Raw genomic sequence first — 26,867 nt, 5'->3', positions numbered from 1 at the left:
AAATTACAAGTGACCAACTTTTTTTTTTTTATTAAAGATTTATTTATTTATTTATTCGAAAGTCAGAGTTACACAGAGAGAGGAGAGGCCGAAAGAGAGAGAGAGAGGTCTTCCATCTGCTGGTTCACTCCCCAGTTGGCCACAACGGCCAGAGCTGCGCCAATCCGAAGCCAGGAGCCAGGAGCTTCTTCCAGGTCTCCCACGTGAGTGCAGGGGCCCAAGGACTTGGGCCATCTTCCACTGCTTTCTCAGGCCACAGCAGAGAGCTGTATTGGAAGTGGAGCAGCCGGGTCTCGAACTGGCGCCCATCTGGGATGCCAGCACTTCAGGCAGGGCGTTAACTCACTGCGCCCTGGCGCCGGCCCCAAGTGACCAACTTTTGGATGAATGGGGTAAGAAATGGTCAGCAGATGAGCATTAGGGGTGTTAACCTCCAACAAGACTCTGTTACTAGGTTCCTTCCGACCCAGCAGTTCTGTCAGAACCTTCAAAACACAAGGGCTGTCAGGACTAGAGTACACTTGAAGAAGCTTCATTCTCCCAGGCCCAATCCTGAGAAGCGAGGCGAAGCATCTTTCCTGCAAACGCAGTGTGTCCCCAGCATTTGCACCTCGTTGAACTTTCGGGGGTGGATGCCCTAGATGTATCCTGAGTCTGTATCCCACCTTGGCTCTGGCTCCCTTAGTTATGCCTGAAGAGTTTAATCCCCATCCAGGTCCAGAGGTGGAAGAAGACGCACACTGGAAAGGTAAGGGCGGGAGCAGCCTGTAGAAGCAGAGGCTGGTGGTGCAGCCCTGTGCGAAGCTTCCTGCCACAGAGGCCGGCAAGAAAAGACCTGCGAGAGAAATCAGTGGAATAAGGACGTCAGTGTAGGAAGACACAGAAACATTCTCTCCTCCCACCTAATACCTGCCATCCTGTGTGTTTTTTTTAAACTTTTATTTAATAAATATTAAATTTCAAAAGTACAACTTTCGGATTATAGCGGTTTTTTTTCCCCCATAACCACCCTCCCACGTGCAACCATCCCATTTCCTACTCCCTCTCCCTTCCCATTCTTCATTAACATTCATTTTCAATTCTCTTTATATACGGAAGATCAACTTAGTATACTGCCACCCTGTTTTAAAACGGGTATGGTATTGAGAACATTTAGGTGTGTGTTTGTTTTTTTTTTTTTTAATTATGGATCTAGTGCTGCTCTGTTTCTTCTTGCCTCTTCTCTTGATGGGTCATCCTTGCTGCCTGTGGTACCATATTAGGAATCCCGTCAATGACTGGATAGGCTATTCCCAGCTCTGCCTTAATGAATTCATTTGTTAATGCTTCATATTTGAGTGGCTTCTTGGACAAGAGGCACAACAGGAACTCCAGCAGCGCCAGGTCGAAGGCGCTGGGTGGCTGCCCCGCCCTCTAGCTCTGATTTGCTGAGGGCCGCGACCCTGTCACGTGCAGGCACCTAAGGGCGACCCGGGATGCCTGCGGCGCTGGGGCGAGCCTGCCATGTGCTCCACTAAGCATGGTCTGGATGCTGGTGACCGCTCCCCTGTGCGCCCTCTGCCCGCCGCGTGGCTCCCCTCCTAATGGATTTTGAAAGACAAGTATAGGATTCATATTCTTTTTTTAATAAGATTTATTTATTTATTTATTTGAAGGCAGAGTTACAAGAGGCAGAGGCAGGGGCAGGGCTGGCACTGTGGTGCAGTGGGTTAACGCACTGGCCTGAAGCGCTGGCATCTCATATGGGCGCCAGTTCGGGACCTGGCTGCTCTACTTCCGATCCAGCACTCTGCTGTGGCCTGGGAGGGCATTAGAGGATGGCCCAAGTCCTTAGGCCCCTGCACCCACGTGGGAGACTCCGAAGAAGCTCCTGGCTTCAGATTGGTGCAGCCCCGGCCATTGCAGCCAACTGGGGAGTGAACCATCGGATGGAAGACCTCTCTCTCTCTCTGCCCCTCCTCTCTCTGTGTAACTTTGACTTTCAAATAAATACATAAATCTTAAAAAATAAAACAAAACAAAAAAACAAGAGGCAGAGGCAGAGAGAGAGGTCTTCCATCCATTGGTTTACTCCCTAAATGGCTGCAACAGCCAGAGCAGAGCTGATCCAAAGCCAGGAGCCAGAAAGAAGCTTCTTCTGAGTCTCCCACATGGGTGCAGGGGCCCAAGCTCTTGGGCCATCATCTACTGCTTTCCCAGGCCAAAGCAGAGAGCTGGATCGGAAGTGGACCAGCTGGGATTCGAACCGGCACCCATACGGGACGCTGTCACTGCAGGCGGTGACTTTACCTGCTATGCCACAGTGCTGGTAGGACTCCTATTCCGTGAACTATTCATATTCTGAATGCACCAGAGACATCTTCCATTTAAGGCAATGCGGAGGAATCATGCAGATCATGCATAGCTTTGCACACATGGGTTTGATGAAAGCAAGGTTATGTCAGCCACGTGCGACCACACCGCTTTCACAGAGACCAACAACTGCGTCTGTGCTGCTATGTTGGTGCAGTGCAGCGAGGGCCACCTGGGTCACTCAGGTAGAATGAAACGTATGTTAGCCGGCGCCACAGCTCAATAGGCTAATCCTCCGCCTGCGGCTCCAGCGCCAGATTCTGTCCTGGTAGCCCCTCTTCCAGGCCAGCTCTCTGCTGTGGCCTGGGAGTGCAGTGGAGGATGGCCCAAGTCCTTGGGCCCTGCACCCCATGCGAGATCAGGAGAAGCACCTGGCTCCTGCCTTCGGATCAGCGCGGTGCGCTGGCCACAGCAGCCATTGGAGGGTGAACCAATGGAAAAAGGAAGACCTTTTTCTCTCTCTCTCTCACTGTCCACTCTGCCTGTCAAAAACAAAAAACAAAACAACACATGTGCAGAGGAGGCCCCGCCTGCCCCTGGACCGCAGCCACACTCATTTTCTGGGTCTGTAAAATGGGGGTCAACACAGAACCTAACCTGTTAGATTTTCCTCTATGGTGAGAATGTTACCGATCATGGAGGGGAGGGCGGTTGCCAGAGCGAGTCTCGTGGGTTCTTCTCAGCTTAGCATAGGAATAGAAAGCCAGGAAGCAATTTGCAAAGAGGCAGAAGCTTTTATTTGATTGACAAGTGACAGAGAGAGCATCTGGTCCGAGAGGCACACTGGCTTTGAGGAAGTGTCCCGGGTTTTTAAGGCATTACTGTCTGTTCATATGGTCATCCTACTGGGGGCGCCCATTGGACAGGGAGTTTCACATATGTGTGTTGGTTGGCTTGGGGCCCAAGGAGACAGCAGGGCCTGGAGACTGTCCATCTCCTTAGGGGCTCAGACCCCCTCCTCTGCTAGCTCTGGGTGAAAGATTGAACCCACCCTGATTTAAGGCCACAAGGGCACACAGGCAGCACAAGAAGCTATTAATGGGGGAGAAGCCAGTTGGCCCGGAGACAGGCTTTCCAGCCACAGCTGACAGCTTGTATATGAGGAATCTTCTATCTATGTCTGAAGGGGCCCACAGACTCCCAGCCCCACTCAGCGGCCTCAGAGAGAAAGCACAGAACTGTCCAGGCTAAGAGGGTGCTGATCTCGGGCCCACTGGGGTCCAGAAGCCAGAGCAGTGGCTGCCTGGCCCTGTTCCTGCCTGCTGCGTCTCTCCTCGAGGCTGCCTGGGTGTTGTCTTCATCCCTGGGTTCCTGCATGCGACAGGCACGTGGCTACATCAATGCGGTCAAATCCTCGCGCATTTTCTCAGAAGGAAAAAGTGCCCCTCTCTCTTCAGGGCTCTCATCTGAACCCCCAGCAGGATTCTGGCTGATACAGAAACCTGGGGTGGGAAAACTCCATTCAAGCAGGCACCAGAGACAGTGGAGGATGAAGCAGTTTATTAACACCAGCGGGCTCAGCTGGAATCATTTCCTGAGAACTGAGCATCAATCCCAAGTTTCCTACAATATTTATGGGTTCAACAGCGTCATGCCTTAGCTGTTCCAGCATCGGTGGGTTTAAATTGCAGCCCACGTGACTTAGGACCACACTTCCGATGGTCAGTGGGCCTGGTATGTTTGTAAAAAGAGATACCAGGGGCAGATGTATTAGGACAGATTTATGACTGGAGTTACAGAAGCAGAACTTAGGACGTCTTCCCTCCCTGGACAAAGCAGCAGTGGGCAGCTGCTTCACTTTCCCAGGTTCGTGTTGGGAGGAAGGGTCCGCTTTTCTTTCTTTGTCTCTGGTTGCAGCCGTATTTCCCCCTACTCAGCCACTTCCGGCTGAGGCTGTCCCAGAGCCACAGAGCCCTGTGGCCAGGCGAGGAGCGGCTCCCCAGAAGCTGTGGGGGGCGTCCCCAGGCACTCTCTCTGGCTCCCGCAGGCCTTTGTGACCATGCCTGACCTTGGGCTTTCTTCTCTGTGCTTGTAGAATGCACTTGCAGCCAGAATCCTGCGAAGTCGCTTCCGGGAAAAGCTCCTTCGGGAGCTGTCTGCCCACCGCAGCATCGCACGGCCCTCGCCTGCCGTCAGCAAGAATCAGCGGAGCCGGAGATCTCCTCTCCCGCAGTGATCCCTTTTAGCCTTTTCCCACCATGCTCCTTGGCTGCCTGTTCCTCCTGCTCGTGCCCACCCGCCCCTGGGGCAAGACCCCATTGCAGGGGTTCACCCCCCCTATCCCGCCCCCATACCAAATGCCAGGACTGCCTTTGGAAAAGGGCTGTCCTTCCACTAATATCGTGAGCAGTTGTTTTCTGTATGGGCGCCACTGAGGAGTCAAAGGGTTCACAGGCAGTCAGGGGGGTCCCCTGGAAGGAATTTGGAATTGTGAGGTGCCCCCCCCCACACACAAAAGGTTATTTTCAGCAAGATCAAAATGTCCTCTTCCTTAGAAATCCCCAATTTACCATAGCAAGCGAGTGCTGGTTCCTTCTGAGCTCACAGTTTATTGTGAAGTTACCCACCCCACCCTTCTGGATGGTTTTTTATTTTATCATGAGCAAAGCAGGTTGGATAAAGAATTGTAAATCAGAGGTCTTTTGTTGGTTTTGCCCCCACCTTATTGACTGAGAGCCCCCAAAATTGTACTTGAAAACCTTATTGTCACCAGCCCTTTGGGTCTTCTTCTCTGGGAACCCCCTGATTTGTGGCTCTGGCTGGAAGTTTCCAACTTGAAGAAGTCCTTCTTTGCTTTCACTGCCTCGTCGGCATGATAACCGAGACCATCTCTGCAGTGCCTCTGTTTCACCCTTGACACCATGACCCAAAGATGTGGGGCTGAGGGAGACAACTCAGACTCCCACACTTCTTGATAGCAGCTTGTGGGGCCTGCAAGGGAAGACGTGGGGAAAGTGGAGCCGTGTCTGGCTCCCGGCAAGCCCTCAGTTAAAACCAGCGGCCGGGGCGGGCGCTGTGGCGCAGTAGGTTAATCCTCCACCTGCAGTGCTGGCATCCCATATGGGTGCTGGTTCTAGTCCTGGCCACTCCTCTTCCGATCCAGCTCTCTGCTATGGCCTGAGAAACCAGTAGAAGATGGCCCAAGTGCTTGGGCCCCTGCACCCACATGGGAAGACCCAGAAGAAACTCCTGGCTCCTGGCTTTGGATCTGCGCCGCTCTGGCTGTTGCGGCCATCTGGGGAGTGAACCAGCAGATGGAAGACCTCTCTCTCTCTCTGCCTTCTCCCTGTCTGTATTCTACCCTAAAATAAAATAAAATAATAAAATAAAATGCCAGTTGCTGCTGTGATTGTAATGAGAAGTGGAAAGCCAGGGAGCCGTGTGTTCTGTGCCCTGTGTGCTCTGTGCCCCGTGTAAGAAGGGTGGAGGTGTGCGGGGTCAGGGGTCCAAGCAGGGGCTCCTCCTGCCTTCCCTCTGCAGCGTGCTCCGGGTGTGGCTTTGTTTGCTCTGAGCTCATCTCCACTTGGCTCTGCAGGAGCTGGCAATGGCACTGGGAAAGAGAGTTCTTGGTACTGAGGCACACAGAGCTAAAACCTCCAGTGCACCTGAGGCCAGAGTAGGGGAACTGATATTATTTAGACTCAGAAGAGAATGCTGAGTTGGAGCACGGATTTGTGGCTGGTGGGATGTTAAAAAATGGAGCCTGAAGCCTCTGAACCTGTACTGGCTTTGAATGAGGATCCGCCCCAGCCCCAGAGGAGGAGGGGCCCACACTGTATCCTGTTGGCCTCAGCAAGGGGTTCTCCTGCCTCGGCCTCCAAGGGCCCCTGGTGGCAACACAGTGTATGAGATTTTTCTCATTCACTGGCTGCACACCACACTGTTTCACTGGGAGTCATTTCCCCTCCTTGCAGTATGGGCAGGCTTGGGGGGTACGGTGGGGTGAAGAGTGGGCCTCCCCTTCCTGACTCTCCTGCACCTGCTGTTTCAGAACGGTCGGCCTGGCCCGTGGAGGCCATCTTTAATGTATCCATCATCTCCTCATTTAGCTCATTTTGTTGGCTTCCAAATCCCTCATGGAAGGTTCAATTAAAATCTTGGAAGAAATCTAGGCTGTGTACATTGTCCTCAGTGGAGCGACTAAGCCGAAGGCAGTGAAAGGAAGGCGAGACAAAGACAAAGCCATCGCCTAGGTTAGGATAATGAGAATTTGAGGCATCTTCCTGTGTGAAAGGGAAAAACAGGTCCTGGCGGTCTTCACCAGGGAGAGAAGTTTTAGCAGAGGAGATGCGATTTTGGCGGTTGTCTTCTGTGGGTGCTCGAAAGGAGACCTGGGATTGTTCACTCTCAACACTTTCTCTCTCCCTCTCTGTCTCGTGACGCTTTCCACTTTCTACCAAGTTATTTATATCCAGATTTTGATATTTAATTTTTGCTTCTGGATTATATGTTTGCACATGTACTTCTGCGGTGATTTGCAGTGGTTTGTACATAATCGGTACTCAGTTAATGATGTATGAATACGTGGATGGGTGGGTGGATGGAGGGGTGAGTTGCTGAGTGGATCCTCGGGTGGGTGGCTGGGCGAGCGAGTGGGTGGATGAGTATATGGACGGATGGCCCCACATGGTGAGGATGGAGCAGGAAGAGTTGAACTCGGAAGGGCAGTCGCGGAACTGACATTCCTGAGTGTCTATACTAGATACTGTGTCTGGCACTTCATAACCATCATTTCAGTTAAGCCTCACACCAATGCAGTCAAGTAAATTCGCTTTCCCATTTCTAGATGTTGAAACAGATTCTCAGAGAGGCTAAGGAATGCACCTAATGCCGCCCTCATCGGGGCAGTGTGAGTGAAAACACCCACTGCTCCAGGGGTGGCCCAGCAGACACCGAGAGTTTTTTATGTTATCTACCCAGAAGCGTGGACTCAGAAAACACGTGGATGTTGGGTTAAAGTGGAGCAGGCTCAGCCACAGGCGAGAGTCTGCAGTGGGGCCTGAAGGAGATTTGACTCCTCAAGGCCTCAGTAACCCAAATGTCGACTCCGAAGTCCGTTCCCTCCTTGCTGGGTGGGAGAAGTCCAAGGGCAGAGTCAAGGCCAGGGCCATCTGGTCCTCCAGCCTTGACCCCCCAGTGGGCTGCAATCTACTCTCAAGCTTGTTGTAGAGCATGGGAGCTCAGAGTGGGTGTTCCCTGGGAGGACAGAGAGGAGGCCTCTCCAGGAACAGTGTTTGCCGGGCCTGGCTTCATGTGATGTCACCTGCAGAGGAGGCAGTTCTGTGGAGCTGGTGGGCACTGGTGTCTGGGAATCCAGACTGCGCCGGGCCTAGAGGCGGGGTCGCTGGTGTGCCTGCCTCAGCCTCCTGGTTCCAAAGCCTGTTGTCAGCCTGTTTCTCTCTGAAGCCTTGTCCGGGTGACCAGTGGCAGGCCCACCCCTGATGAAAGAAGGCGCCACAGTTGCTCTGTCCTCTTTCAGGCGGGGCTTCCGGCCAGTCACAATGCTGATTAGCCTTGGTGTTCCCCCACTCGCCCTGGGCTGTATCCCTCTCCCCTACCCCTGGAGTACCGGTGAGCCCTGCTACCCTTCCCGGTAGCCTTTTTTTTTTTTTAAGATTTATTTATTTGAAAGTCAGAGTTACACAGAGAGAGAAGGAGAGGCAGAGAGAGAGAGAGAGAGAGGTCTTCCATCTGATGCCTCACTCCCCAGATGGCTGCAATGGCTGGAGCTGTGCCCATCCGAAGCCAGGAGCCAGGAGCTTCTTCTGGGTCTCCCATGTGGGTGCAGGGGCCCAAGAACTTGGGCCATCTTCTACTTCTTTCCCAGGCCACAGCAGAGAGCTGGCTTGGAAGTGGAACAACTGGGACTCTAACTGGAGCCCACATGGGATGCTGGTACCGCAGGCAGCAGCTTCACCCACAGTGCCGTCCCCTCTCCCCCCCCCCCCCCCCCACAGCCCTATAGCCTTTTCGTAGCAGCCATCTGCAAGATTCCTGCATCAGCCATTTGCACTGCAGCCAAAGTGCAGACCACAGTTCCCCTTCTCCCCTGCTTATTTGTGCTCCAATCATACTGTGGAAGAAAAGTTTCTGCCAGTCAGAACCCAGCTAGGCTCCTCATTTATTATTTTTTTAAGATTTATTTATTTATTTTGAAAGAGTTACAAGGAGAGAAAGAGAGAGATCTTCCACCTGCTAGTTCACTCCCCAGATGGCCTCAGTGGCCAGGGCTGGGCCAGGCCAAAGCCAGGAGCCAGGAGCTTCTTCTGGGTCTCCCACGTGGGTGCAGGAGCCCAAACACTTGGGCCTGCTTTCCCAGGTCATTAATAGGGAGCTGGATGGGAAGTGGAGCAGCCAGGACTTGAACTGGCCGTCTATATGTGGTGCTGGCATAGCAGGCGGCAGCTTAACCTGCCGAGGCACAGCAGTAGTCCCCACCCTCCTCATTGCTACTCATGCAGCTGTCATGGTTGACATTGTTTGTTCACCTGTGTCTCTTGTGGGGATGAATTAGGGACTAGGGCAGCCCCAGTCCGCTTGCACCTCTGTGGGAGGATCCCTCGTGTGCCTGTGGCGGGCTGCACAGTACTGCACCCAGTCGTTCAAGGTCCTTGTGGGCCTCGGGGTGGATGCTGAGTCCTGGAACCCATCCCCGAGCTGGAGGACAGAGAGGGTCCCTTCCCACCCACCGGGGCGCTGGCCGTTTGGTTGCAGAGGCTCGAGACACTGGAGCAAGCCTTGGCACTCTGTAGGGAGAGTCTTCAGGCTCTGACCCTGGGGTGCCACGTGAGTGCCCTTGGACTGAGCTTGTCCGTGACTCCTCTAGCAAGAGGGTTCCAGGGAAGAGAGGCAGCCAGGCCTACTCCTCTAGGCACTGTGAGGGGCTAGGAGGGAATTCCCCCACCTCCAAAAGAGGTGAAAACGAGGCTGATGTGGAGGGGATCAAAGTCAGAGGTGTGAAGGGTGGTGAGAGAGGAGCCCACTTGCTCACGGGGGAGCCTCATGGAACAGGTGGACAGAGACATGGCGGGGCTTCTGTGAGCGCCACAAAGCCAGCAAAGCCTGGCATTTGAGACTGAGGCCACTGGTGTCATTCTGCTGGGAGGGGACCTGGAGTGCAGACCAGCTGTGGCTGCCACTGTTCTTGTCCACTTTGGCGAGGGGCCTATGTTGGCATGACCTGGGGAGGCAGAGGCCACCTGGGCCCGAGGGCAGGCGTGTGCAGCAGTGGGTTCACTCAGCAGGCTCGGAGTAGTTTATGTCAAAGATGGGACTGATGGTGAACACTGTCTCAAAGCAACGTTCTCCACGGCTACAGAGGGAAACACCAAGGCTTTCTGCCGGTGAACCTTGCAGATCTGCTCATCCAGGCTCTTCCCACACGGCGAGGCGAGCCTCCCTGGCATGCAGCTGGGGGACTAGAGCAGGGACCGCAGTGCCAGCGAGGCATGGCTTCTCCTTGTGTGCAGCGGGCTTCTGTTCCCCTGTGCAGAGTGGGGAGCTCTGTGGTTAGCTCCAGTTGAATGCTTTCCTAATGAACACGGGAGATGGCCCTGTGATTAACTGGTCCACTAAACCACACGGAGGTGGGCTGAACCTTCCAAAAGATGGGGATAACGTTCCAGAAGAATGGGATAGGCAAAGGCTCTGGGACCTCCTCTGGGAGCAGGGAGTTTCAACTCCAACTGTGACTGTGACCAACTTGTGGGGTTTGTTCCCACTCAGTGACACGCAACAGCACCTGGCTCAGGTGTAAGATGAAGGACTTTAAGAACCTGCTTTTGAGCAGTTTTAGCAGGAGGAGCAGAGAGGGGGGCGGTGGGGGGAAGAAGTCTGCTAACTCTGGCTGCTGAGTTTCTGGTCAACACAGTTCTTGGTCAATATCACGGTAGAACACGCAAGAGGGGCCAAGGTGGAGGCTGCTGGGCAGCCTCTCGGGCATCTCTGAGCTCCAGGTGCTCCTGGCCATGCAGCTCTGATCTCCCTGCCTCTGCGGCCACCTTCTGAGAGGACCAGACTCCCCTCGACTCTGAGCTCTCCACAGGGCCTAGCACAGAGCATGCACACAGAAGGTGTCCATGTTTACTGAGTGAATGAGCACGACACCAAACAAGTGGACAGGACAGAGCTGCGGCCCAGCAGGAAGGGCGTCTGGCCTCTGCGTGGGTGAGGTGGTGGGTGGTGTTGCGCCTGCTCCTAGCTGAGCCTCCCTTACTTCCAGCTGCAGAGGCCAGTAAATGCTCCTTCCGGGTGCCCTCGCTGCGTGGCAAGGTGAACGCCCCGGCCGAAGGGAGCAGGCCTGGGAAGTTTCCCTTCTGGTCTGTCTTACTATACTGCCTGGACATAGACTTTTAATAGACATGTTTGTGTGCCTGTGTATGCATGTATGTGTTTGGGCCAAGGCTCTCATGGACAAATACATGTGTTCCAAAGAAATCTCCATAACCCTGACATCTGGGGCAGCCGTGGCAGGAGGGGCTCCCATTTTCCCCAGCGGTGCCCACAGGGCAGGGACATTACACACACAGGTCACAGGGCAACCACATGCTCTTGCCCTGGGGTGGGGACAGGATCAGTGCCCCGTGGTGAGCAGCAGAGGGAAGGTTTCCATGCGGGACAAGGGAGAGGAGATCATTTGGGGGCATGGTGGGTGGGGAGGGCCCCAAGGCCACCCAGGAGTTCAGACTTTATGTTTCCAGAATTCTCTAGGCTTTCTCATGTCACAGACCTTTCTTTAATACCAGAAGTGTTCTGTAGGTGCAGGCCTTGTGGTGCAACAGGTTGTTGCTGCCTGGGACACTCACGTCCCATACCAGCGCTGGTGCGAGTCCTGGCTTCTCTGCTTCTGACCCAGCTCCCAACAGATGATGGCTCAAGTGCTTGGGCCCCTGCCAGCCATGTGGGAGACCTGAATGGAGTTCCCGGCTTCCAGCTTTCACTTGGCCTAGCCGCAGCTCTTGTGAGCATTTGGGGAGTAAACCAGCAAATGGAAGATATCATTCTTTCTCTTTCTGTGTCTCTCTTCCTCCCCCTGTTACGCTGCATAAAGCTTAAAAAATGTGTTCTGTATCTGTGTTTTCCAGTGTAGTATCCACAAACATATGTGGCAACTGTGTACTTAAAATGTGATTAGACTGTAGAGCTGAAAACCCAACTGAATTTACATTCATGTAAACTGGAGTAACTGCGTGGCTAGTGGCTACCTTATTGGAAGGGCAACCCCAGGATGGTACTTTCCGCATCCTTGGGGAACGAAGCAAGCAGAAGCAAGTGAGGACAAGGATGTGGCACGTGTGAAAGTCCCCTGGGGCCAAGTGTGTGTGTGGAAGCTGCACTGTCAACAGGAATCTGGCCAGGTCTCTGCAGGGGACAGTCCTGTCCACCCTGCCTCCTATGGCTGGTCCTGCTCCACCAGATCCATAGAGAAAGACCTGGAACAAATGTTCCTTGCTGGGCACAGCACTTGGTAGATGTTGCTGAGTGAGGCTCTTGATGGAAATCCCAGTGGAACTGTTACATTTTCTCCCCACTCTCTTTCCTCTTCGGACCTAGAGCGACAGAGGCACAAGGCCAGCCCCTCACGTGACTGCCGTGGGAGAGTGAGGGCAGGGGAGCTGCTGGCAGTCAGCCAGGGAAGCAGAACCAAGTTCTCACAGGGTCTTCTGCCTTCTGGTTAGGCTTTTCTTTTTCCTTTTTTTTTTTTTTGTTGTTGTTTTCAAAAATATGTATTTATTTAAAAGGCAGAGATACAGAGAGAGGAGAGAGGGAGAGAGAGATCTTCCATCCGTTGGTTCACTTCCCAAATGGCTGCAGAAGCTGGGGCTGGGCCCGGCCAAAGCCAGGATCCAAGAGTCTCCTCTGAGCCTCCCATGTGGATGCAGGGGCCCAAGTACCTGGGCCATCTTCCATTGCTTTCCCAGGTGCATTAGCAGTGGAGCAGCTGGGACTCGAACCAGTGCCATATGGGATGTTGGCACTGCAGGCAGATGCTGAACCTACACTACCACAGTGCCCCACCCCTTTTAAGATTTACTTTATTTATTTGAAAAGCAGAGAGAGAGATACAGGCAGGCAGACACCATCCATCTGCTGGTTTACTTCCCCAAATGGCTACATGGCCAGAGCTGGACCAGGCTGAAGCCAGGAGCCAGGAGCTTCTTCTGGGTCTTCCACATGGGTACAGGGCCCAGGTACTTGGGCTATCTTCAGCTGCTTTCCCAGGTCCATTAGCTGGGAAGTGGCTCAGAAGTAGAGCAGCTGGGATTCGAATCAGTGCCCGTATGGGATGCCAGTGGGAGTGACTCACCCCAGCCACAGCAGGCAGCCCTGGCACCAGCCTCGTTGCGACTCCTCCCAGGCACCGCTGCAGCTGTGTGTGATGACCCTTCAGTGTCCTGAATGGGAACAGGACCCCGCCATCCTCGAGAGTCCCAGTCCCGCTTGGTATGTGGCTCCCTTAAAGAAAAGCATTTTGTGATTCCCTTGCAGCTATCACAGGCCATGTGACAACGTTCCGTCTGACTGCAAGGGAACAGATGTGGAGTATGTGACTTCGGGGCCTTGGCCTTGGAGGGAAGAGGTGTGTCCGCCACCTTCCTATTCCTTCTCCTTTTGCTAAAGTGTGGATGTTGATAGTGAATCACCCTGGGTCTTGGGAATGAGACCTCACCAGGAGAGATGGTGGGGCAGTAAGGCCGGGTACTTCTATATGGGGTCGGTTACACTGAGGAGAGAGGTGAACTGTTACTCCCTGAAGCCAGGGTCACTTTGATCTGCGAGAGCAGCTGGTTTATACTGGCTGCCCTGTTCCTGAGGAGCTCACCGTCCCTGAGGCTGCTCTTGCTGAGATCCCTGTCTCTTTGCCCTTAAACCCAGAGGACACCTGTTCCAGCCCCTGTCTTATTCCCAGTGGCAACGGCACTCCTTTTTTTGTTTTGTTTTTGTTTGTTGTTGTTGTTGTTTTGACAGACAGAGTGGACAGTGAGAGAGAGAGAGACAGAGAGAAAGGTCTTCCTTTTGCCGTTGGTTCACCCCCCAAGTGGTCGCTACACCCGGCATGTTGTGGCTGGCATGCTGCGCTGATCCGAAGGCAGGAGCCAGGTGCTTCCTCCTGGTCTCCCATGTGGGTGCAGGGCCCAAGGACATGGGCCATCCTCCACTACACTCCTGGGCCACAGCAGAGAGCTGGACTGGAAGAGGAGCAACCGGGACAGAATCTAGCACTCCGACCAGGACTAGAACCGGGTGTGCCAGCGCCACAGGTGGAGAATTAGCCTAGTGAGCTGCGGCACCGCCCCCCCCCCCTTTTAAAAAAAGATTTTATTTCATTTATTTGAGAGGTAGAATTACAGACAGAGAGAAGGAGAGAGGTCTTCTATCCGCTGGTTCACTCTCCAGATGGTCACAATGGTTGGAGCTGCACCAATCCGAAGCCAGGAGCCAGGAGTTTCTTCTGTGTCTCCCACACGGGTGCAGGGGCCCAAGCACTTGGGTCATTCTCAACTGCTTTCCCAGGCCATAGCAGAGAGCTGGATTGGAAGAGGAGCAGTTGAGACTTGAAACAACATCCATATGGGATTCCAGTGCTGCAGGCAGAGGCTTAGCCCACTGTGTCACAGCGCTGACCTTTTGAAATCCTTCCTCCCCGTGGCTCTGTGGTATCTTGGGCTCTCGGCTTTCTCCAAAATCTTTGACTCCCTCCTTCCTTACTTAGCCTGTGTGTGCTTGTCTTCTGCCTGCCCCTTAAATTGGCTCTGGTCCCTGTTGTTGTTGTTGTTGTTTTTTTTTTTTTTTTTTTTTTTTTTCTCATTCTACACATTCAGCTGGAGTGATTTCATTCACCATCTTTTAGAAATCTATTCACTCACTGAAGCATCAGAGAGGAGAGAACTTACTCTCCCATCCATTCTTCACCCCCTAAATGCCTGCAACAGTTGGGGCTGGAGCCAGGAGCTGGGAACTCAATCCGGGTCTCCTCCGTGCGTGGCCGTCACTGCTGCTTCCCAGGTGTGCATTGGCAGTGAGAAGACAGAGCCAAGAATCAAACCAGGCTCTCCGAGTACGACACAGGCATCTCCACTGCTGGACTGGACACCTGCTCCTGTTTGCCATGTTGATGCTGAGAGTTTCCGGAATGTTTGTGTAGCCTGGCTCGCTGTTCTGCACTCCGGATTCATGAGGCCCCTTGTGCAGTGGAAGCCTCTCCTGGGCTAGCTCGTGGGCCCCTCCAGCCCAGCTTCTCTCTCACTGAAATCATCCCTCCAGTCCAATCCCATTCCTACTCTCAGGTTCCCAGGCTCAGTGGTGGCACCACTGTCTACGCAGCTGCTCCCCCAGAAACTGGGGTCTACCTCTCAGTCTTCTCGCCCACGTGCAGGCAAGGCATCCACCCTGCTTACCTGCTTCCTTAGATGTCCCTCAAGTGTGTCCACATCCCTCCGTCCTCACCCTCCCTGCTTTGGCCCGCTCTGCCATCCTCCCTCAGCCCCAGGCCTGCAGCTTGAGCTAGGCTTTTGCAACACAGGCATCCTTAAACTGCTACCTTTCCCAGCATCCGCAGGAGTAAGCACCAAGCTTTGCCTTGCTGTGGCCTACAAGGCCCTGCCTGGTGTGGGCCCTCATCACCTCCCTAGCTCTGCAGGCTCCAGGCCTGCAGAACTACACGCTGGTCCCAAACAAGCCCCCGGCTCTGGTCCTCTCACATCCAGCTCCTTCTGCCTGGCTCCCTGTGGCTCCCTCTCAGGCCTGGCGTGGACAGCCTGCTCCAGGGAGTCTTCCCTGACTGGCCAGGCTGGGGTGACCTGTCCCCAGCAGCTCGGACTGTCCGTGGCCATGGAATCCTCAGAGAACAGCAGAAATGTCTTTCTCACTCTTGCCTCTTCAACCTCTAACGAGGGTGCCTGGCTCCAAACTAGACACATTTCTTCACCTACATGCCCCAAGACAAAACAGGAGGAGACGACCAAATTCCCAGGGTTGGGGCGTGTGTGTGGTGGCGATGGTGGGGTGTTAATGGAGATAGATCTCTCTCCCAAGGGCCTGGCTAAGTTCCCTTTCCTTACCTGTTTGTCATGGGAGGGTGACCACGGGAGAGAGAAGGTTGGTAGTCCATCCGGGATCGCTGGGTGCAGTCCAAAATGTCAGAGGAGTCACGGGACATGCAGGGACTAGGAGGATCACCTGGACATGTTCATGCAAGTAAACCTGAACTTGTGCCCCTCACACACCTGGGGCACCGCTGGAGAGCACCTGGGTGACGGGAGCCCAGGCCCCTCCACCGCTGCAGCCCAGCCGATGGGTCTTGGCTAGAAGCGGGGCAACAGAAAGGTCATTTTTCTCCAAAACCCTGGAGGTCAGCACTCAGCAAGCTGCTGGCATGATTCACAGGCAGATCATGAAATCAAGTTGGCAGCTGGCACTGTGGCATGGCAGGTCAGGATGGCGTCTGCAGTGCTGGCATCCCACACGGGCACCAGTTTGAGTCCCGGCTGCTCCACTTCTGATCCAGCTCCCTGCCAATGTGCCTGTGAAAGCAGTAGAAGATGGCCCAAGTCCTTGGACCCCTACACCCGCATGGAAGACCCAGAAGAGGCCCCTGGCTCCTGGCTTCAGATAGGTCCAGCTCCTGCTGTTGCAGCCATTTGGGGAGTGAACCAGTGGATAGAAGACTTTTCTGTCTCTCCCTATAAACTGGCCTTTCAAATAAAAAAATGAATATTTTAAAAAAATCAAAACTGCAGGGGCTGGTTCTGTGGCATAGAGAGTAAAGCTGCCACCTGCATTGCCGGCATCCCATATAGGCACTGGTTTGAGACCTGGCTGCTCCACTTCTGATCCAGCTCCCTGCTAATGTGCCTGGGAAAGCAGAAGAAGATGGCCCAAGTCCTTGGACCCCTACACCCGCATGGGAGACCCAAAGGAAGCTCCTGGCTCCTGGTTTCAGATCAGTCCAGCTCCTGCTGTTGCTGCCATTTGGGGAGTCAACCAGTGGATGGAAGACTTCTCTGTCTCTCCCTCTCTCTCCTTATAAACTTTGCCTTTCAAATAAAAAATAAATATTTTTAAAAAATCAAAACTGCAGGGGCCTGCCCTGTGTCATAGTGGGTAAAGCTGTTGCCTGCAGTGCCAGCATCCCATATGGGCACCAGTTTGAGTCCTGGCTTCTCCACTTCCAATCCAGCTCTCTGCTATGGCCTGGGAAAGCAGTGGAAGATGGCCCCCAAGTCATTGGGCCCCTGCACCCACATGAGAGACCCAGAAGAGGCTCCTGGCTTTGGATCGGCACAACTCCAGCCATTTTGGCCAACTGGGGAATGAACCAGCGAATGGAAGACTTCTTTCTCTGCCTCTCCTTCTCTCTCTGTGTAACTCTGACTTTCAACTAAATAATTAAGTCTTTTTTTTTTTTTTTTTTTTTTTGACAGGCAGAGTGGACAGTGAGAGAGAGAGACAGAGAGAAAGGTCTTCCTTTGCCGTTGGTTCACCCTCCAATGGCTGCCGTGGCCGGCGCACTGCGGCCGGCGCACCATGCTGATCCGAAGCCAGGAGCCAGGTACTTCTCCTGGTCTCCCATGCGGGTGCAGGGCCCAAGCACTTGGGCCATCCTCCACTGCACTCCCTGGCCACAGCAGAGAGCTGGCCTGGAAGAGGGGCAACCGGGACAGAATCCGGTGCCCCGACCGGGACTAGAACCCGGTGTGCCGGCGCCGCAAGGTGGAGGATTAGCCTAGTGAACCGCGGCGCCGGCCCATAATTAAGTCTTAAAAAAAAAAATCAAAATTGCAATGAGAAGCAGTCCACTGTCTATAACGATGTAGCTGCAGGAAACTTCTGGTTTCTTTTATTGTGCGATGTGCTGACAGCCCAGGCCATAGCCAGAATAGAGGGGAAGGCAGGGCTGCGAGAGCTGGGGGTTGTAGGATGTTGGGGGATGGGGCTGGTATGTGGGACTCATCAGTCACTGCATCCAGGGAGCAGCTGGAAGAAAGGAAGAGGCAGAGAGGGCTGGTGGAGGGGGTGGGAGCCTGAGTGAGTCTGTGCTATGGTCCCCCATCCCAGCAGTGACGGAGTGCCGCTGAGAGCGAGGTGTGTAAAGGCACAGGCCGCCCCGGAAGGGGGCTCCCTGGCCCCTTGTCCTTGTGACTTGCTTCTTACAGCGCTGACACCTTGCAGCCTGGAGCACTCTTGTCTACTTCTAAGATGCCTGGGAGGTGGGGGTAAGGCACCCCATCTTAGAGACGGGGAAACAGGCTCTGAGTGAGCCCCGTGACTGCCAGATCCAAAGCTGAATTCAGGCCTCCCGGGGGGCCTGGGTGCGTGCCCTTTGTTTGCAGTGGAGTGCCCAGACCCCAGCTGCCCGTGGAGAGTCACCAACATTCCAGGGCCTGCCTGAGCCCCTCCTCAGCCCCTGCAGATCAGACTCTGGGGGCTGGGGCCTGGACCTGGGCATCTTCTGCAACAGGAGCCCACAGCCACGTGTGGGGCCACCTCTCGACACCCTGTGCCTCGACACACACTGGCCCATGGTGCCCAGGGCCCGAGTGGATGACCCCGTGACTCCCCGGTGGTGGTGGTAGTGCTGCTGCCCCAAGTCTCCTGGGACCCTCGGGAAGGGAGGGTGAACAGAAGGTGGGCCAGCAGGCGGCAGACAAAAAGCACAGCACGAAGGGGTGGCAGGCTGCATTTTATTCATCGTTACACACCCTTCAAGTCCGCTCTTGGAGAGTGAACGCACTGTGGACACAGGCTGCAGGGAGCCTGCGCTCCCCGCCCCTCCTGAGAGCAGGCAGCAGAGACCAGGGGTTTGGGGTGGGGCGCAGGGGCTCCTCTTCACTGCGGCACACGACTGGCTTCATGCAACAGCATTGTCACTCTCGGGGCTGCCTGAAGGCGCCAGGGCTGCTCCAGGGGCAAGAGTCCAGGCCCCGAGTCCATGCGGCTGGGCCCGTCCCGGGGATCCGGAAGAGGCCTGGGTTGGTGCTTCCTCTGCTTGCTCCTTCCCACTGCATAGGGAGTGGCCGGCGAGCTCTTGACACAATCATGGCTGCAGCAAAACCAAGGGCCCTACGCTGTCTGGTTGGCTGTGCTGCCCCGACAGTGTGCATGTGGAGTTGTGCTTTTCGTTTTATAAGGATGTAGAGTTCGAGTAAGACAGAAGTGTGCAGCCCACCATGCCTGCGGTCCCGGCCTGTGTGGGCCATGGCTTGAGGCTCCTCCTCTGGCCGCGAGGCTGCAACCACCCCGCACCCCAGAGCCTGCAGGAAGAGTGGATCTGCTGGGAAGCCCGCGAGAGGGGCGGAGGCTCCGGCGGCCACTCTCAGCTAGTTTCCAGGGTTGGGCTCGGGCATGGATGCTGGCTTCCGTGGGAGACACAAGTCCGTGCACATTGCACATAGAACTCTCCAACACACAGAATTTTCCAGGGCCTCGTAGATCTCTAGTGAATTTTTAAAAATGGGAACTCTTTCTTCTTAAAGTAGCCTAGGCTGGGATTTTTTTTTTCCCTCCATGGCAAAAGGGGCTAGTAGTTTTTTTTTTTAATTGAATTTTTTAAGGTGAACAAATTTCATGTATTTGCTAGTGGCTCTTTGTAAGGCTGGTGTGCTCACGGGTGTGTGTGTGTGTGTGTGTGTGTGTAAGAATGCATGCACGTGCACATGATGCTGGCCACCTGGCCAGGGCAGTCTGGAATTTTCCACAACTTGAGGGCCTGCTTTGCCAGGCCTGGTGGCTCTGGCATGCTCTGACCACCTGACTTTAGCAAGCAAGGCCCCCCATGCGGCTGGCTGCCTAATCTGAGACGGCCCCACACCAAGCCCTTGGCTCTGGGTGGTCACAGCAGAATGGCCAGGGGGTTTTTAGAGCCCGTGCTGCCTTTATGGGGTCCCCACACCCTAGCACGAGATGGGGGAGTGTGGCCCAAGGTTAGGAAGCAGCTCCTGGAGCCTGGGGGAGTGCGGATTGCAGTGGGCTGCCAGCTGGGGGTCAAACTGGAAACACCCCACCCCCGCAGTGGGCAAGGCCATGGTCAGGGAGGGGGTGTGAGACCTTTCCCAGCGGGGGGCTTCCGAGGAACCTGCAGGGAAGCCAGGGCTGTCAGAGCCCGTGTTCCTGCGACCACAGGAGGACCCCCGCCCGGCTTCTCAAGGCTCCCCCTCAGGCCGGTGTCAACCCACATGTCCCGTAGGCCTGGGTCTAAGGCTAACTCAGGTACCCAGACATCAGGAGCCCCAGCTTTGCGGGGGAGCAGTCCTTGGCAAGTGGGTGCTGAGCCCTCTGGCCTGTGATGAACAGTGACAAGGTGATGTCCTCCAGAGTGACTTGGGATTGGGGTTGGGAGCTGGGGGCCCGGGATCGTGAGCAAGCGTGCACATGCGCCATTGGCTGCTGGGCCACCCTGTGCCTTGGGGGACTGGCGTCTCTTAGGACGCTGGGGAGAAGGAAGGGAAAGGCCCCCCTCTGCTGTCCCTCAAGCCGTGCCTACGGTCCCTTTGCTCAGGATGCCACCTGTTGCCTCCTTCCAAAGCCAAAGCACAGGAGAAGTGAAAACAGCTAAGGCTGCAGCATAAGCAGCCCCGGACAGACTGTAGGAAGCACTGCCCATGGAGAAGGCCACCAAGGAATATTGTGCGTGTCCGTCCTCTGGAGGCAGGTCCTGGTTCCTCCCGTGGAGTTGGGCTTCTGGGCAGGGTGCTCACCCTGGCTGGGGGGTGGCCCGGACGCCTCTGCAGACCTGTCTGGCTCACACGGTCTGGCTGTAGGGAGGCGGCTACTCTGCCTGCTGACAAAGTACTCCCCGTCTGCGTGCCTCTGCCCTAAGTTATTTCCTGTTGCCTAGGTGATCCCTCTAATTGGATGCCTGCTTTTAAAGGGATAGACCTGGCACTTTATACCCAGGTCCTGTCAGAGGCCCTGCCCTGGAGACCTGGGCCTCTCCAAGCCCGCAGCCCCTCCAGTGGGACTCCCATCAGCACCTGCATGGGAGCACGCAGCGCTGGCCCGACAGCCACAGTGGACGCTGGCAGCACGGCCCACGAGGGAACCTCCCTGTCAGGATTTAGCAAGGCTGACTTGGTTCTCTTCAGATCAGGGTCTGTGTTTTCAAACCAGTTCCAACCTGAGTAGGAATTAGTCCAAGGAGCTGGAGAGTCATTGAAAGCCCAGCTGATTTTTTCCTTTCTGCCATGAACATGAAAGAGAAACAGGAGTCTTAACATTCAAGTGTGGCTCTTCATGCTGTGTGTGCGCGCATGTGTGCGTGCGTGCATGTGTGTGCGCGTGCATGTGTGTGTGCGTGCATGTGTGTGCGTGTGCCAAGCACATTTGCCAGGGAGGGAGACTTCGTGGCACGGCTCACAGCAGCAGTGTACTGGTGCTTTTCTGAGACCTCCTGTCAGAGCTGTATGCCTTGGTCACGTCGTGCCTGTGTCAACATGTCCCCGGATTGTCATCCTCTTCCAATGGGAAAAGCAGGCGAGAGGAGCATTCCCTTACAATCGAGCCCTCGCCCCCTGTTCTTCAAGGACCCCCGGCTCTCTGGCTTGCTTCCAGGGTAGTGAGCTCCCACGCTGCTGCTGGCACGTTTGGGAGTCTGTGCCCCTAGGTGAGGGGTCACCCAGAGCCAGACTTTAGTCTTAAAGTGACTTCCGCCCCCCGGCTCTGCCAGCCCTCCCTCCTGCCTTCTGTGCATGGAGGAAACGAATGGACGTGAGTACCGGCAGAGGCCAAACAGGAATTGGGGGGGGGCGTTGTCTGCTCCCAGACACCTGTGGGCACTGGCGCGAGATGCCCTGACATTCACAGGATGGCTGCTTGGGGTTCCTACTGCTGCAGGTCCCAGGGTCCCCAAGGGTGAGGCTGGCAGAGCCAATTCAGAGAAGGAAAGGGGGCAGCACAGGGGCCGCGTTCTGCAACCCCAGGCCCTCTAAGGGGGAAAGGTTGACTCGATCAAGTCCACAAGGAAACCCCACGCCAAGAAAGACCACGCTTGCCCGAGAAGACTCGGATATTTTGGTTAATAGGGAAAAGCATTCCAGAGGCTGCTGCTTGGGACAGAAAAGGCGGGTTGAGGGGTTGGGAGGTGTGCGGGCATGCTCAGAGCTCCTCCCCTGCAGGTCGCCCCAGCGACTCCCCGACTGCCCTGCATGCTGCGCTCAGTGGGCCAACTCCAGGCTGAGAAAGGCCAGCGCTGCCCCTTCCCCACCGCAATTTTCCAAATCTGGGGAAATGCCACAGTGCCGGAGCTGGTGCTGTCTCATCTCATTGCATAATACTATGCCGCCGCCGGCCCCTGTGTGTAGCGGCTGTTCCCTACCCATACACCGGGAGGCAACAGATGGCTGGCCCCACCCCCACCTGTCAAAACTGTGACTCTAGAAGGAAACTGCTGGGCTGGGCTAGGACTCTAACTGCTGAGGAGGTAATTCTGAGCCGTGAAGGTTGCACCCCAGGCTGTGGCTTTGCCAGCTGCTGATATGCATGGAGACGAGTTAGCGCCAGGCTGCCAAACCCCGGGGGTGGCTCGCTCCTCACTGCAGCGTGCAGCGTGCCTCCTGCAGCGTGCATCGGGCCTGGGGCTGGGTGCCACTTCTCTCCCCGCTGCAGGGCACAGTTCTCCAAGAGGGGGCTCCCAAGGCGAACAGGTTCCCCCTAACCTGCCCTTGATAACATCGGGCCTGGCCAAACAGTATCTCTGCTTTAAAAAAATTTTTCTTTTTTTTCTTTTTTTTTTTTTTGGTTTCATTTTTATTGGATCAAGATTAAGAAAGCGCCAGCGTCTGAGAGAAGTGCAGCGAGCCCGGGGGGCGGCGGCCGCAGCCTGGTGCGGGCCCCGGGCGCGGGCGCCTACCGCGAGGCGCTGGTCTCGGCCAAACGGTTGTTCATGATGCCCAGCGCGCCCACGCCGCCCGAGAAGCCGTTCTGGCGCGTGTGCACGCACACGCCGCGCGGGTAGCCGTTGGCCGTCTCCGACAGCTGCTTCTGCAGCAGCGCCAGCGACACCTTGTTGGAGGCCGTGAGGTCGCGCATGGAGATGAGCTCGCCCGACAGGCGGCGGCCGTCGGCGTCGCTGTCGCGGGCCGCGGCGTCGGCGCCCAGCGCGGCCAGGCGGCGGCGCAGGCGCGAGCCCGGCGTGATGGCGTTGCGCCGGGCCAGGGGCGCGCCGGGCGCCGGGCAGCAGCGCGCGCAGCAGCGGCAGCTCAGCTTGCGCAGCATCCAGTTGAGCACCTGCTTGATGAGGATGGAGATGACGTTGAAGAGCGAGTAGATGCAGCACACGCCGAGCAGGATGAAGAGGAAGTTGCCCAGGCGGTAGAGCCCCTGGTTCCGGTAGGCGGCGCGCTGGCTGCTCACCAGGTCGCCGAAGCCGATGGTGCTGAAGGTGACGAAGCAGAAGTAGAGCGAGTCCACGTAGTCCCAGCCCTCCACGCTGGTGTACATGGCCGAGGCGCAGCACGACAGCAGCACGGCGAACAGGCCCAGGATGAGCAGCACGTGGTACACCGAGGGCTTCCAGCCCGCCAGGCTCTCGGCCTCGGACAGCGCCGAGCCGCGGCGGAAGGTGGCGGGCAGCAGGCCGCTGCGCCGCAGCTGGCGCTCGCGGCACGCACGCATGATGAAGGCCAGCAGCGAGATGATGCGCTCCAGGAAGAGGTTGAAGAACAGGATGGTGCCTGCGCAGCCGAACAGCCCGTAGGCGATGAGGAAGGCCTTGCCGCCCACTGTCGCCGGCGTGGTCATGCCGAAACCTGCGGGCGCAAGGCAAAGGCTCAGCAAGGTCCTGGCCGGCGGGTACCGGCGGTCCCCCCTCCCCAAACGGACACCGCTCAGGTGCAGGGGAACAGCCCGCAGATATGGCTCCTGATCTTGGCAACCCCCTAGACTGCTGGAGGGGGCACAGCCCCTCGTCGTGGGGTGGATGGGACAGGCCCTAGGAAGGACCAGTCATCAGGACACTCAAAACAGAAGCCACCGGCAAGGTGCAAGCCGCTGAGATAGGCCCAAAGCCCACCAGCCACACCTGCTCCCCTGCATGTGATTTGTTTAACTAAGGTAAGGTGTGGCAAGCTGCAGGATTCGGCTAAGGCCTTGCCTTAGGTGGGGTAAGCACTGGTCAGGTGCCTAGAGTTAACGGCCTCTGAGAAGGGCTTTCTGAGACTGCGAAAAAGGACTGAGAGTGAACGAGGCTCTGCTGTTTGAGGTCAGCTCCTCCTCACCCCAGGGCCACCACGGCCAGTTCCACTTGCTGCACTTGTGGCCAAGGGGGAGGTTTGGTGAGTGTTGGAGTTGCTTTTGTCTTGGGAGGCCTGCCTCCCTGCGGGCTTCCTCGTGACTAAATCCCCACTGTTCAAAGCACGGGCTTTCAGGCAGTCTTCATGGGCTGATTCCTGCAGGAGGCTTGGCTGCCCTTAACACCATCCGGGGTCCCACGGAGTGGCAGCTCTGCCCTCCAGCCGGAGCTCTCGGCCCACTCCTGGCAGCGCAGTCCACTAGTGGGACCCCAAGTTGCCTGGCTTTGGTGGGCACGTTCACCTGCTGCTCGCAGTGCGAGCTGAACAGGTATCGTCTGTGAGCGGCACCGTGGCACCTCTCAATACCGCTGGCCGAGCAGCTCAGGGGCTGGAGGCTATCCCAGTGCAGCCAGTGGGGGAGGACCAGCCCTGGAAAGAGGTGAAGACTTGTGTCCCCTTTGGCCACTTGTTTTTTTCCTGCTGTGGGCCATGGATAAGCATTTCTTGTACTATCAGAATAAATTCCTTACGTCGGTGTGTGCATCATTTTCTCACTCCATCACCTGACCATGGCACTCAGCTTATGTGTGCTGGCCCCAGGTGGGCAACAGGTTATGATGTCACCTGTGCTGAAGGTGAATTATGTCCCTAGCTTCAGAACTTGGCCACAGAGAGTGGGGAGAAAAAAAGGTAGCAATATCAGCAGGAACTTGCTGGAGGGATTTTGCTACACTTGAGTTCACAAAGAACTTAGCTATGAATTTACATAGTTATTTGTGGAGTGTGATTGTGTGTGTTTGTGTGTGTGTGTTTGAAAAAGTCTCGGGCCCCGAGACCCAGAGGGAGCAGCTAAGCGTGGCTTGGGAGTGAATTTGAAGGCTGTATTTAACATCTGAGCGTGACTCTCCGGCTCAAAACTGGCACGTCTTAACTATTTGGAAAACTCCAGCCTCTACCCAACATGTTGCTAACGACAGCAGATGAAGACAGAGCTGGTTCCAGCCGGACTTGCGGGCCAGCCCTGCCTCCCAGCGCCAGCCCCGCGGGCACCACCTTGCTGCTGCGGCCCCAGAAGGAGGCAGGCCTCCTTCCATGGGGAGGCTCCACAGGGCTGGGCGAGGAGGGGGCACGGCCCACAGCAGGAAAACAGCAGAGCTTAGGCCGCCAGCCACGCACGCCCTCTCCCCAGCACCAGCCTGTCTTCTGGGAGCACCGAGTGGAGCTTGGTGCTGCAGGCCCTGATGGGGACGAGCAAAGGCAGGGTACACAGGGGTCCCCCCAAGACTGAGCGGCCTGGCTTTCATGGGGCCACAGCCACCTCCTCCCTTCTCTGTGTCCTCAAATGCCTGTAATCCCCTCCTTGTCCAGACTCCTGGCTTCTGCCCAGATCCCTTTTCCAAGTTTGGGTTTTGGGTTAGAATCTGCCTTTTCCCTGGGTGACTGTAGCTAGACTCAGATCGACTCCCCTAGCCCCATTTCCCCTCCTCAGGGGTGTGGCTGGTCCTAGGGCCCCACAGGGCCACAGGCCCCAGATAAGCCATGGCTAGGACTAACCTGTACCCTCTCCTTCCTTTTCAGCCAGCATTCCCTGAGGGCCTGGCTTAGCAGCTTGTGCTGGGGGAAGGCCACAGACATTAGCTGCCGTCTCGTCTCGAGGCCCTCTCCATGCTTCCTGGGGGGTGTTACACAGACTCTGCCCACCTGCTGCCCCTGCTTCTGTGCGGGACCCTGGGGTCTCCTCATAGCCCTGGCTCCGCTTGCAGTGCCTGCATCCCCAGGTGACACCAGACACTTGACTGGCTGCGTGGCACAGCTGCTCAGAAAGAAGGGGCCGGGCAGGTCAGGAGGTCCTCTTGCTGTCCTCGTCCTGAGGTCTGGCTTCTGCTCCCTTCCCCACGCACATCAATAGGCCAGAGCTTGGAGGATGCGAGGCCCTGTCAGGCTGCCTGCTGAGGGCAGTGCAGCCTATGCCCAGCACCACTGCCTGGCCACTTGCTCGGGGAGCAGTCTCCCCAGATCTGGCAATCTGCGGGGAGCCAGGCTGGTTCTGCAGAGGGACTTCAGCCACCCAAGTGCACCTCCTCCCTTCCAGTCACACCCCGGGCTGCTCCCAGCCTGCTGTTTTGTTTATGCCACAATTGATCTGCCATCCTGGCTTGCAAAGAGCAGACACTTGGGGGCTTTATTATGCCACTTTGACAAAAGCTGTGAAGCTCGTTCCCACAGCCTGTCTGGTGCCGCCTTCGCAAATGGGGCCCTGGTGACAGGGCCTTCAGAGTTCAGCTCAGCCTGGAAGAGGGACACGGAGGCCAGCAGCTGATCTGCCTCGTGCTGCCCTGGGAGGTGCCTTTAGACACTCAACACGCTTCCCCCAACCAGGCCCCCGCCACCCTGGGAGGGAGGCGCTCTTACCCCCTACACTGCAGGCCAGGACACGGGCCAAGGCAGGGAAGGTTCTCGCTGAGTTCGTTTGGAAGTGGCTGAGCTCGTGCCCCTTCCACTGTGCCAGACAGATGGGAAGTCTTGGCTCATTACCCAGGGGACCTTGTCCTGCTGGGCTGTGCGCTGTCAGCTCTGAGGGGGGTGGGGAATACAATTTACAGTCCAATCTGGGAAACTTGGGAGAGGAAAAGCAATGCTGCTGCTAATTATCCCGGGACAGCACAGATAAAGCAGGGCTATTCAAGAAATTGGGATGTATGATTAAAATGCAAATTCCAAGGCAGGGCCCCCTCCAGAAATTTATTTAGTGGGCCAGGAAAGGGGCCTAGGAATCTGCACGTTAACAAATGTTCTGCTCCAGATAAATATGATGTAAATGGGCCAAAGTCATTCTGTAAGAGACAGTATTGAGGCTGGTGTCCCATATGGATGCTGGTTTGAATCCTGGATGCTCCGCTTCCAATCCAGCTCCCTGCTAATGCACCTGGGTAAAGCAGCAGAAGATGGCCCAAGTGCTTGGGCCCTGAACCCACATGGGAGATCCAGAAGAAGCTCCTGGCTTTGGCCTGGCCCAGCCTTGGATGTTGTGGCCATTTGGGGAGTAAGCCAGCAGATGAAGACCTCTCTTTGTAACTCTGCCTTTCAAATATATAAAATAAATCTTAAAAAAAAAAAGTGTTAATTAGGTATCACAGATAACCCTACCAGTTTGGCATCTTGCAACTGTATATATCTTCTTTATCAAATGCCCACAAAAGCCAGGGCTGAGCCAGGCTGAAGGCAGGAGCCAGAAGCTCCAACCAGGTCTGCCACATAGGTGGCAGGGGCCCAAGCACTTGGGCTATT

General features: G+C 55.9%; 1 protein-coding gene and 2 pseudogenes across 1 annotated transcript in view; all 3 read right to left on the bottom strand.

Annotated features, from left to right (window-relative positions):
* Positions 1–293: 293 nt before the first annotated feature.
* Positions 294–889, bottom strand: LOC100352141 (phosphatidylinositol N-acetylglucosaminyltransferase subunit Y-like; annotated as a pseudogene).
* Positions 890–1,191: 302 nt separating this feature from the next.
* LOC100345831 (protein preY, mitochondrial-like) lies at positions 1,192–1,730 on the bottom strand (annotated as a pseudogene).
* A 16,291-nt stretch (positions 1,731–18,021) lies between these two features.
* Positions 18,022–26,867, bottom strand: part of KCNK12 (potassium two pore domain channel subfamily K member 12) — a 52,448-nt gene continuing 43,602 nt past the window's right edge. The window contains exon 2 of the mRNA XM_002709881.5: positions 18,022–23,096. Coding sequence (XP_002709927.1) covers positions 22,195–23,096 — 902 coding nt within the window. The 3' untranslated portion in view covers positions 18,022–22,194. The remainder of the gene's footprint in view (positions 23,097–26,867) is intronic.

The sequence above is a fragment of the Oryctolagus cuniculus genome, chromosome 2, assembly GCF_964237555.1.
Source record: "Oryctolagus cuniculus chromosome 2, mOryCun1.1, whole genome shotgun sequence".
NCBI classification, from domain to species: domain Eukaryota; kingdom Metazoa; phylum Chordata; class Mammalia; order Lagomorpha; family Leporidae; genus Oryctolagus; species Oryctolagus cuniculus.
The sequence above is the reverse complement of the archived record's forward strand: the minus strand, read 5'-3'. Positions and strand labels throughout refer to the sequence as shown.